This window comes from Procambarus clarkii, chromosome 14, assembly GCF_040958095.1.
Source record: "Procambarus clarkii isolate CNS0578487 chromosome 14, FALCON_Pclarkii_2.0, whole genome shotgun sequence".
In the NCBI taxonomy this organism is placed as follows: domain Eukaryota; kingdom Metazoa; phylum Arthropoda; class Malacostraca; order Decapoda; family Cambaridae; genus Procambarus; species Procambarus clarkii.
In genome coordinates, this window is record NC_091163.1 from 8,749,266 (window position 1) to 8,760,662 (window position 11,397).

The 11,397-nt window shown below is 45.9% G+C and overlaps 1 protein-coding gene across 3 annotated transcripts in view; it reads left to right on the plus strand.

Moving 5' to 3' along the window:
- Positions 1-3,544: 3,544 nt before the first annotated feature.
- Positions 3,545-11,397, plus strand: part of LOC123769772 (ataxin-2 homolog) — a 14,061-nt gene continuing 6,208 nt past the window's right edge. For 2 of the 3 annotated variants that reach the window (XR_011228453.1, XM_045761025.2), the window contains exons 1-6: positions 3,545-4,093; positions 6,267-6,381; positions 6,545-6,778; positions 7,036-8,111; positions 8,396-8,555; positions 10,536-11,397. The exon at positions 10,536-11,397 is cut by the window's right edge. Coding sequence is in view for 2 of the 3 variants with exons in the window: in XM_045761025.2 (XP_045616981.2) it covers positions 3,830-4,093; positions 6,267-6,381; positions 6,545-6,778; positions 7,036-8,111; positions 8,396-8,555; positions 10,536-11,281 (2,595 nt within the window). In the remaining variant the exon portion in view is untranslated. The remainder of the gene's footprint in view (positions 4,094-6,266; positions 6,382-6,544; positions 6,779-7,035; positions 8,112-8,395; positions 8,556-10,535) is intronic. The other variant, XM_069324340.1, reaches the window with a different exon arrangement.

Genomic DNA, 11,397 nt, shown 5'->3' on the forward strand with positions numbered 1-11,397 from the left:
CTGAACATGTTCTTATATTAAATATTTATTAATTATAAGTTTTTTCCTATTCCTTTTTCTGGCTTAAACATCGGCCAGCTTAAGAATAAATCCTTATTTTTTTAAATTTATTTATATATACAATAGTTCTTACATTCTTGTACAGCCACCAGCACGCATAGCGTTTCAGGCAGGTTCCTAATCCTAATTTTCCCCGGAATACGACCCGCCAAATCGTTTAACCACCAGGTACCCATTCACTGATTGGTGAACAGAGGCTACAGTTAAGGATTGGCGCCCAGTAAATCCTCCTCCGGGCAGGATTCGAACCCAGGCCAAAGCGAAACTCTAGGCGAGTGTGTTACCATTTCACCACGGGGGACTGCTACAAATAAGAATAAAATTAAGAATAAGTATTAAGAATAAATCAGGGATGGTTTACAGTGACCTGGAGACACCAGAGGCACACATAGACAGGATGGCATCGGTAGCATGTGAGACGCTGGTGAACGTCGAAACGTCGTTTAGATTTCAAGCCGGAGCTGCATATTCAAGAATTGGTCTAACAAAGCAATCTGAACAACCTTGGTTAGACCAATACTGGAATATGCAGCTCCGGCCTGAAATCCATGTCTTGTGAAGCATAAAACTAAACTTGAAAAAGTGCTGAGGTTCGTGCCTAGACAAGTTCCAGAGCTAAGAGGGTTAAACTATGAGAATAAGTTGAAGGAACTGGACCTCAACCCTGGAGAACAGAAGAAACAGAGGAGATATGATTATGACATAGATAATGCTGACGTGAATGGACTAGGTCCTTTACCTCTGAAACCAGTCTTGAGGCCAATCATATCACCAATTATGTATGAACTTGAATGTGTATGTGTTCCTCCAGCAATGTTTAATGTTATAAATACCCCCAATGTTTATTTTTCGATGCATTCACTGTGCTTAAAGTAGGGAGGGAGTACTGGCGAAACATTTTCCCACAGCTCATTGACAAGTTGGAGACTTACTAGACTTGAGAGCCAAAGGATTCGGTGAGGAGGATTGGAAGAGCGAGAGGAGGATCAGCAATACAAGCTATAGGATGCATGTGGTGGCGGGGCGCGCTGTAGACACCGTACGACGGGTCCCGCTGCTCACTTGTCTACACAAGGCTCACCAAACCCCGCGAGAGTCAGGTCCGGCGTGACGTTGCCAGGCGCCTCACACCTGCAGAGTAAATAAAGACAGCAAGTGGTGGTGTGCGGGGGAGGGGGAGGAGAGGAGAGGGGGAAGGTTAAGGGCCAATCAGCTGATGTTTGTTGTCAAACAAACGCGAAGCTCACGTTCCCATCCCCTCCAAGAGCAGTGTTGCCTCTACTGGCGGGGGAGACTTTGGGAGGAGCGTGAGAACCCGAGAAGGGAGAGAACTTGAGGAAAGCAGGAAAATCAAGGAGAATAGGGAGAGGAAGCAGGGAGAAAAAGGAAGGAAGGGAGGAGGTAGGAGGAAGGAAAGTTTGACGCAAACTAATCATTGAATACTTTGCGTTGAGTCGTTGCTGTGAAGCCGGGTGAAAAGATCAATGGCAATCTGTGCATTGTGGTTTACAGGTCAGGTTTTACACCTATTATTGTCTGGTCTGCTTTAAGTACTTCCAATAAGTGAAGTCAAACTAAATAATTAAACTTACAGCGTCTTCCGATCACCCCCCCTCCAAAGAAATTAATAATCCACAATATCTACATTCATTTAAGAGCTAACAGGAATGGGAAATTTCTCAAACACTCCTCGAAAATACCTCTCAACTCTTAGAATCATCTAACAACTGAACCACCCCTTTACTCCTCCCACGCTATCAACCCCTCCAGTGTTACACAGGGAGATCTCTGTGTGTAATGATGTAAGGGCGAAGAGGGAGAACGGCCTATTGACATAGCTCGGGTACATGGGGGAGTTGTGTAAAACCCTGGTTTGTGCCTCGGAGAGGCTACGGGATCCAGTAAGTTTAATAGAACTTCGGTTTCAACTCTTTTACCCTGTCGTAGCTCAGTCGATTAAGGCAGTGTCTGGGATGCTCCTGGACGCAGGTTCGAATCCTCGTCACGGCCCTTGTGGATTTGTTCCCTCCAGTGCTTTCAATTCTCCCTAACACTGTCAACTCCTCCCAGGGGAAAGTTATGAAATTCCTAGGACCAACATCATGAGGAAATAACTCGAGAAGAAATCACTTAAAAAAATACAGAATCACACAACAAGCGATGACCAAAGCTGCAAATCAAAGCTTACAAGGACAAAAGAACACAAACAGCCACTGGTTCAACACAGGAAGCCTAGAGACAAAAGGAAACGTGTTTAATCGTTCTTCGTGCCAGGGAATCGAACTCGGGAACCAATAGGTTGCGAGCTGGCAGGGACAGCAGTCATTACAGCAGGTGATAGACATCTGGAGTAGGCTACAACTCCTGCTCATCAGGAGAAACACAGAGGCAAGTGCGTCCACACACAAGTAATCATCAAAAGAAGGCACCATGCCGGCTAGACTGTGTGCAGCACCACCACAAACACAACACACTTCACTCCAACTCTATCATCATAGTGCACCAGAGTCCATTTTCCATATGGTCCAGTCTCGGCAAATTTTGTTTGTGAAAATAATTACTTCGCAGCCCCCGTGGCGCAGTGATAAAAACACTCGCCTGGCGCTTCGCAAGCGCGTTGGGTTCGTATCCTGGCCGGGGAGGATTGACCGGGTGCCAATTCTTAACTGTAGCCTATGTTCACCCAGCAGTGAATTGGTACCTCGTTGTTAAACGATTTGGTGGGCCGTATTCCGGGGAAAATTAGGATTAAGCACTTGTCCGAAATGCTATGCGTGCTAGTGGCTGTACAAGAATGCAACAACTCCTGTATATATAAATAAAATAACAAAAAACTTAAGTTATCAAGCTAAGCGTCCACATGCAATCATATCCAGTCGTAAGATTGGCCATCCGCAAGCAGTCATTCAAGTCGTAAGATTTGCACTTCGAGGCGTGAGACTGGCTGTCATTTCTTTACATACACCGTGGTGACGGCGTCACTGCGCGCGTAACATTATGCGGTCTGCCTACCCGGTCAACTCTAAAATTATTTTTAGAACAAACATTTTTGGCTCGCAAATACCGCTGGACTGCAATGACAGGCTGAGGGTGTTAGAATCTAATATGCGGTCAACCTCTTGGCTCGTCTACTACATAATCCAACACGCCAGTCATCTACCACATAGTCCAAACACGCCGCAATCATCTACTACATAGTCCAACACGGCACACGTATCTACCACATAGTCAAACACACCACAAACATCTACCACATAATCCAATACTCATCTACCACATATTCAAAAACCCAGCAACAATCATCTACCACATAGTCCAATACACAGAGCAATAATCTATCTCCGTGACTTGCACCTCCAAAAACATTTTACTCAACTATTTGTATATGCCACATTTGAGGCGACCGCCGTGCGTGATAAATATTAACTCCTGCAGTGTAGGTCAGTGTATTCATCGGGTGGCGGGTGTGGGACGTGGCGTTGGTTCAGTGTGTCTCAAGTCGCTGTGCAGGATAGACGTGTCTCCTCTCGCCTCCACACATGCTCACTGGCTCTGGGTGTGGATTTAATGTAAAGAGAATCGTTTCTTGCGAGTAATTTTGTGGGGGGAAAGATGTGACAATTACCGTGTAATGGACCATAGTGAGGGAGAGGAGTGGCGACACAGTTTGCATGTAACAGGAGAATATTTGGCGTGCCAGTAAACTTTGAGGGGGAGTTAGTATGACGCGGTTGTAGCCATGTAAAATAGTTTAGGCTATTGTGTTGCGATGAGCAGAGGGGCGCGGCGGGCGGGTCACCTCACTCTCCTACAGGTGTGTGTACTGTGTCTTGGGTGTAGGCCCTCAAGCAGCTTCACACCCACTTCCTCCCTCATACTCCAGAGTAATGAGCATCTAAAGGGAGATAATCTACCAGAAAACAGCACCAGCGAGGCTACCTCAGACTCGGGGGACCAGCTGTGTGGAGAGAGAAGCGCTGACGATCCAACACCTCACTGCATTAGCGCGCCCCGGGAATATCCTGGCCGTCAGGTAAGGCATTACTTTGTTCGCCCTTCTGTTGAGCAGGACCTTGAGTGGGAAGGGGGGTGGAGCAACCCCTGTTGTGGGTATCTCGCAGGACGGGTCACCGACCTCTGCCCCATACCCCCAGGTCGGCCTAGGTAACGGGGCACGGTCGATATTGAGCCACACCTACACTACCCTCATCTCTAACATGCCCTAAAGGTCACACTAGTTGCTTCACTAAGCAGGTTTTGTCGATCATCACAGCGTAAAACTCGCAGTAGTTTTGAAAAAACCCGGGAGAAAACACACACACACACACACACACACACACACACACACACACACACACACACACACACACACACACACACACACATACATTTGGTGGAGGCCAAGGCCGTCAGTAGTTTCAAAGCGTTATATGACAAAGAGTGTTGGGAAGACGGGACATCACGAGCATAGCTCTCATCCTGTAACTACACTTAGGTAATTACACTCTGCGTCAGGAGTGTACCTGACGCAGAGAACTCTGCCATACACGGCTGGTCTGACAACACTATGCACTATGCGTCCACCGTCCTAATAGTCTACTACCCGGCTACTTCACGGGAGCTCTTACTGACCGAGGAGTCACTGACAACAGACTGAGGATCAATAACAGACCCGTGTTTACTCTCAACAAGTCGAGATTCCCTACAAAATATAATTATCACATTTCAATATCCATAATGCCCAGTATTGGACACGAGAGCCCAAAACACGCCCAGGTGACCGACACAGTTGTAGGAAACGACCAGCCCAAGTGCTGGAGCAAGCACGACACATACATACAAAGGTAAATGCGGGCTGCAGACGACCATTCCAGCCGCTGTTGCAAACAAGACAGTCGCGCGGAACGACCAGGCAGGTGGCGGCGAGGCGGACTTTGGGAGGGGGTGGGGGACGGGCGAACTTGCTTCCCCGCCGGCCAGTAACGGGAGGCGACGCCAGCCAGAACAATATACCTCTACCTCCTGTTTGCGTAGCCAAACTACCCCGGAACCAGCCACATAATTGAGCCATTTAGAGATAAATCTAAACTCACGCTGCATGAAATGGCAAACTGTCTTACTATAAATGATAAAATATCTGAAAACCTTGCACTATATCCATTAAATTTTGCCCCGAGGGGCGAGTTTATTGGGCAGCGCCACTCATCCTGTCAGTGGACACACCGCCATAGTGACAGTATTGGGCAGCGCCACTCATCCTGTGAGTGGACACACCGCCATAGCAGCATGTACAACACCCTCCAATAGGAAGAAAACCTGCTGGGTTGTTCATCCTGTCACTTGTACCCAGACACAGCGGGGACTTGCTTAACTGTCTCAAGTGAACAGCTCCTCAAACAAGAAGATTAACATCTGTTAGCCCTTAAAATCTTACGTTACCTTGGGGCGAAAGGTGCAAAATGGGAGAATCTTTAAATAGCAGTATCTATATTTGACAAATAGTTTTTTTCCTAATTCAAACAATGTGGGGTTTATTATTCTACACATATTTCTAATGTCTCTCAGATGTTCACATTCTCTCAGGTAGTGGTCAAGGCGGTGTCCGTCACTCTCACCACGGATCCTGCAACTCTTCTACACAACTGTTGTTTCCATTCCGAATCTCCATGGATATTTGTTTCCAAGATGTATTCTTGCTGTTACTGATTCTCTCCCTCGTCCTCCTCCTCTTCGTCCATAATGATTGGGATTGCAAGCTGCAACCGCACTGTACCAGCGTACAGATTCACTGATTTGTTCTTCTCCCTCCACTTTCAGACCACTTTACATAGTTAAGTGGCTTGAAAAGACCACTTTCTTTGAGGTCACTTTGTTGTGAAAGTGGCCTCAAAGACCACTTTCTTCCAATTTCTAACTCAGCGTGTTCTATCATCCACAGCAGCATCCACAGAGCTCTCCTCCAAGTTTCCCGAGATCATCTAGCCTATTAATGTTCAATCAACACAAGGAATTCATCTCGTGTGTATTCAGGTTCAAATATTTCCAGGGCGGTTACTGTATGCACACTAAACTGGCATTTAATATCCGCATTTTATCCTTGTCGCAAAGTTTTCACGTTGTAACACACTTTAAATAGTCCCTGATAAAAATATTACAACTCGTCCGAATGTCTTGCAATTACTAATACACCCGTGTTGATGTGTCAGGCAAACAATGGCGACGACTTGGGCAACGAGGGAGAGGTAGCCGCCGTCGACGACCCGACCAGCCGGGGAGAGGAGACCACCGTCCATGACCCCCAGAAGAAGCCCAGCGATCAAGGTTAGTGACCTCCCCGAGGTCACTGGGAGGAGGAAACTATAGTCTAAGGGTTAGCACCTCTAAACCAACGCCACAGCCACACCTAAACTACCACCACACCTGATAACACTTTCCTCCACAACCACTGACCATGCCACCAGCTCATAACCTCCCCCTCCAACAGATAGCTTGGTCCGACCCACCACAGTCGCTGGTAGAAGCCGAACTGAAGGAATCACACGAGTGGTGGGACTTGAGGGACGACGAGTGGTGGGCCTTCTGCCTATAGTAGCCCCACATGTTGCTTCCAGGACGAGTCTGGGACAACGAGGACGACGAGCGGTGGATGTCCTATCCATGGTCGCCCCTTCCGCTGCCTCCAGGATGGGGCGACGACAAGCTCAATTAATATATCAAGGTAAATATACATATTTGTCCACCTCTGTACAAATCAAACCCATATGGAAAATATAAGCCCTGTCAACTATTAACATAAAATTTGTATCTTAATATATTTTCTAGATTTGAGGTAATATGGTCATTATTACGCATGAAACTTTTCCCAAACGTAGGTTTTTAGAATATTCAGATTTGTCATCACCCTTGTAAGGGAGGTCTGCTGGAGGTTGCTGCTTTCCAGATAAAGTTATATTGATTGTTTTTTGTATTTTATAGATGAGATCAGTGTATTGTCTCCTAAGAAACCTTCTGGGGAATCATCGGGGGAAGTACAGGTAAGTTTAACGCAGCTGCAGCAGGAGGAAGAGGAGGAGGAAGGTGGACACTCAGTTTTTCACCAACAACAACAGCTGGAAAGAGTCCCTGTACTATCTTCTCTCCCGCGGCAGCAACAGCAAGACAACACTTCTCCCCTGCCGCAAACGCAACACGATGACTTCACTTCTCTCGGGCAACAGAACAATTCCCCGTCGCAGCAACATCAGCACACTCGACCTTCTACCCAACAGCAACATCAACAGCATAAGGGAGGCAGCCTCTTGCAGAAACAGCAACTTAACGACCACTCACTCACGCATCAACAGCAACTTAACGACCACTCACTCACGCATCAACAGCCACATAACGACCACTCACTCACGCATCAACAGCAACATAACAACCACTCACTCACGCATCAACAGCAACTTAACGACCACTCACTCACGCATCAACAGCAACATAACAACCACTCACTCACGCATCAACAGCAACTTAACGACCACTCACTCACGCATCAACAGAACTACCCGTCATCAGTCCTGCAGCCGGACATGGACGCACTACGAAACTTGTCTCTCTACTATGCGAGTCTCAGTTGGGACAAGAACGACGAAGGCTCGAGGGTGGAGGTGCCAACGCCACACCAGGTCCTGTCGCATCGCAGGTATCTCCTGATGCTTCTGCAGAAGTTGAGAAACGTCGACGAAGCAATGAAGGTCTCCACGGGTAATCCTGCAAACTCCTTCGTCACAGTTTCTCAAAGCAATCCTGTAACAGTGCTACAATCCCAAGAGGAGCGCGTATTACCGACAGGAGTTCCCCTGCTTCAACACACACACTCCGCTACTGAACGGTGGCGGGGGACTTCGGAAACAGAAGCTCCGGTGCCCTTGGGTAGTAGTGATCCTCCTGATGGCGGAAAGTCGCCCAACCGTAGCTCTACGCCTGTGTATCAAGTCCCTGGCGGTCAGATCAGTAAACCTTCCAATAGGGATCCGTCTGTGAGCCGGATTGAGCAAGCCCCACTTGACGTGAGTTGATATGTCATGCTTTAATGAGAATATGGCTAAGGAATCAGGCCGACTAATCTATATTTAGATATCAGATGTGTGAAGTATTCCTGTTTAAGTATAAACATTAACATATTAACAATAAGGTGAAGGTCCTATTCGTAAATCATTATTTCTTACGCTTTAGTGTCTTTACATTTTAAAGAAATTTGTTGTACCTATATTTTCTCCTCGTCTCCAAAGACAACAATAATAGAGTACCATCACTTCGCACTCCTCACAATCACCACTTCGTGTCCCAACAGAGCCTTCCGGATACCCAGAACCTCGATGTGGGCCCGTCATCACCGCCCTTCAACCCACTCCACAGCCAAGGGCTCTTGCCCTCTTCCTTCCTGGGGCAGGTGCCCTCAACCACGACCCCGCCGACGCGTCTCTTCGACCTCCTCTACGATATCCAGACAGGTCAGGTCGTAGAGGGTGAAGCAGGGAGATAACGCAGAATAACAACAGGGGTGGTTATAGCCGAGGGTGACTGCGATGTGTAGGAGGGCCAGATGCTTTGTTGATTTGCGAGAGCAATGTGTGGATGTTCTTGTTTGGTGTAATGGTGCAGTTCACGAGTGTGTTTAGGATTGTAATTTTTCTTGTTGCAGACGTAGGGTTACGCAGGTGACGTGTGTGTGTGTGTGTGTGTGTGTGTGTGTGTGTGTGTGTGTGTGTGTGTGTGTGTGTGTGTGTGTGTGTGTGTGTGTGTGTGTGTGTGATTATGTGTCCCTCAAGAGTAAGAACAAAAAACAAGACAAGAAACCTCAAAGAAAGCATAGAATAAGCAGGAAAGAGTATAAGAGAGAGACACGCTATTTAAGTTTAAGAAATAACACAGAATAGGCTGTATTAGTGTCTCTGAGACCATATGCTCCAGACATAACCAGATTTACTAGGTATATAATATATTATATATATTATATATATATATATATATATATATATATATATATATATATATATAATATATATATATAATATATATATATAATATATATATAATATATATATTATTACGGGTACCACCTCTGGTGCAATCCTAGGGACCCATAGCCTTAGAGAAAAGAATGAAGAGTATTCAGAGAAGACCTTGTATATTCTCCCCGAACACTTGAATTCTTCTACCACCCCTACTTTTATATTATATATTACATACATTATTATATATACTGTACATATATAAAAGCTTAACTAATTGTGCATGATTCTATAAAAGAAAGTAAACTCATATATACCTATATCATTTCCTTACTTTATATTTGTTTCTACTTGTAGTCGTTTTTTCTAATCTCTAATATTCTGACTTCCTGAACTGTGGTGTCTTTCCAGTATATTTGCTTCTAATTTATTGCAAGCTCTGTTTACATAGTTTAAATTATCCATACAAGCATCTACGACGGTGAAGTCTTGTATAGGTTAAGTATTTTACTGCTGTATATATTTGTATATATATATAACTGTTGATGAATAATATTTATCGTTTGATGAAAAACTCACAAGAAATTAGTCACCTGTAAGATTACTCGGACTTAGGAGAAGCTGCATAAATCTTGCACATAATATGGATTTATAATTGAGAAGTTCGAGTTTTCAGACACCATTTCCCCTTCCCCCCCCCCCACCCTCCCGGAATTCTGGAAATCAAGTTGTATAATGGGATATATATAGTTGTCCAGCTATTTTCGTTTCAGTCTTCATTTAGGCAGATTAATGCTGTTCATTATTTTTCTATCTGGTTGGACACGCAACAGAAAGCTGAAATTGGTTAATATTTATGAAAGTGAAATTTAAATTTTTGTTTTAGCATTTTAGGCTTTGAATCTAAACATTCTTCATTTAAGATCTAGTTAAATTTCACCTCTCCGCCTACCAACTCGTCACTACCGGACAGTAAATTAAAACTAATACAGAGCTGCACCTTTTTCATTAAATTAGACATCTCATTCAATCCAAATTTAAATTGCGCACAAATAAATAAATTAGTGTATTTTTTTAGTGTGTAGACTGCACGCAGCACTGGTGACTAAATTAAGCACACCCTGAATGCTCTTCACTGTCCCTGGGTCCTGGGAGTCTCCCTTATCCCTGTGAAGTCCCTGGGTTCTCCACTTTCCTTGTTGCTGTTGATTCCTTGTCGCCTCTGGTGGCTCTCTGCCATCCAGTGTGGAGCATAAAGCCTTTCCATCGCAGTGGCTGATTCATGGGAAACATGTCTACGATATTGTATGCTCCTTCATTCAAATGACGTGTTTCCCCATCTTTTATCTTGTTTTCTGCCCTTCCCTTCGTTTGTGTAGTGCATCTACTTTCATGAGTACCTTCCGATATGTTTATTTTCCCCAGTGGTTTTCACAGTGAAGATTCCATGGCTCACACATCTGCCTCTTTCCCCTTCAGCGAACCTTCCCCTGGCCTCATCCATCAACGCCCCAGCATTTTCCGTTCAGCAGCAATCGGAATCCATGGGTTCTGCAGCGGGTTACCAGGGAGAACTACCGCAGTCTCTCCTCTCAGTTGCTCTCCAAAATGGCGTCGTTTTCTCTGAGCCTTCGTATGAGAGCACCAACCAGCCCCCTTCCGTATTGTTAGGAGAACCTAGCGAGTTCTCTGACTACTCTGTATACATAGACTCCCTCGTCAACCTGAACGACTTAGCGAACCCTCCGAATGTCATATGGGTGAGCGGCCAGAACTTCCAGCAGGCGGATCCGCCTCAGGTTGCAGCGCCACCTTCGATCCCAGTGAACGTCTCTGAAGAACCCGCTTCGGGCGCGCAGCAGGACACCGCTATCCTGCAGACGACGCAGCTCACCACGGCTCTCGCCAATTTCATCAACAATATTCTGGCCGCCATCAATCAGTTAATAACCGAGCTTCAAGCGGCCATCACAGCCAACCCTGCGCTGGCGTTTCTCCTGTTCCTGCCGCTGCTGCTGCTCCCATTCCTCCTGCACCACAAGGTCGCCGTCACCCCCGTATACAAGTATGGAGGTTATGGCGGCTACCATCGACGAGCGCATGAGCGGCAGGGCCAAATGCTGATAAAGGATGACCTTGTTGAGTGGCTACACCACCACTTTAATCACCTCGAGCGGGCCCTGGCATCTTACCAACAACTTGACGGTCCCACAAGGCTAAACTAATCTTAAATTTATACTCACGTGGACACACTAGCAATGATATAGCAACATACAGATCACCGTTGTCCACACAAGAATGTATACACAAAGATGGACCCGTTTTTCGGTGTATATACTGA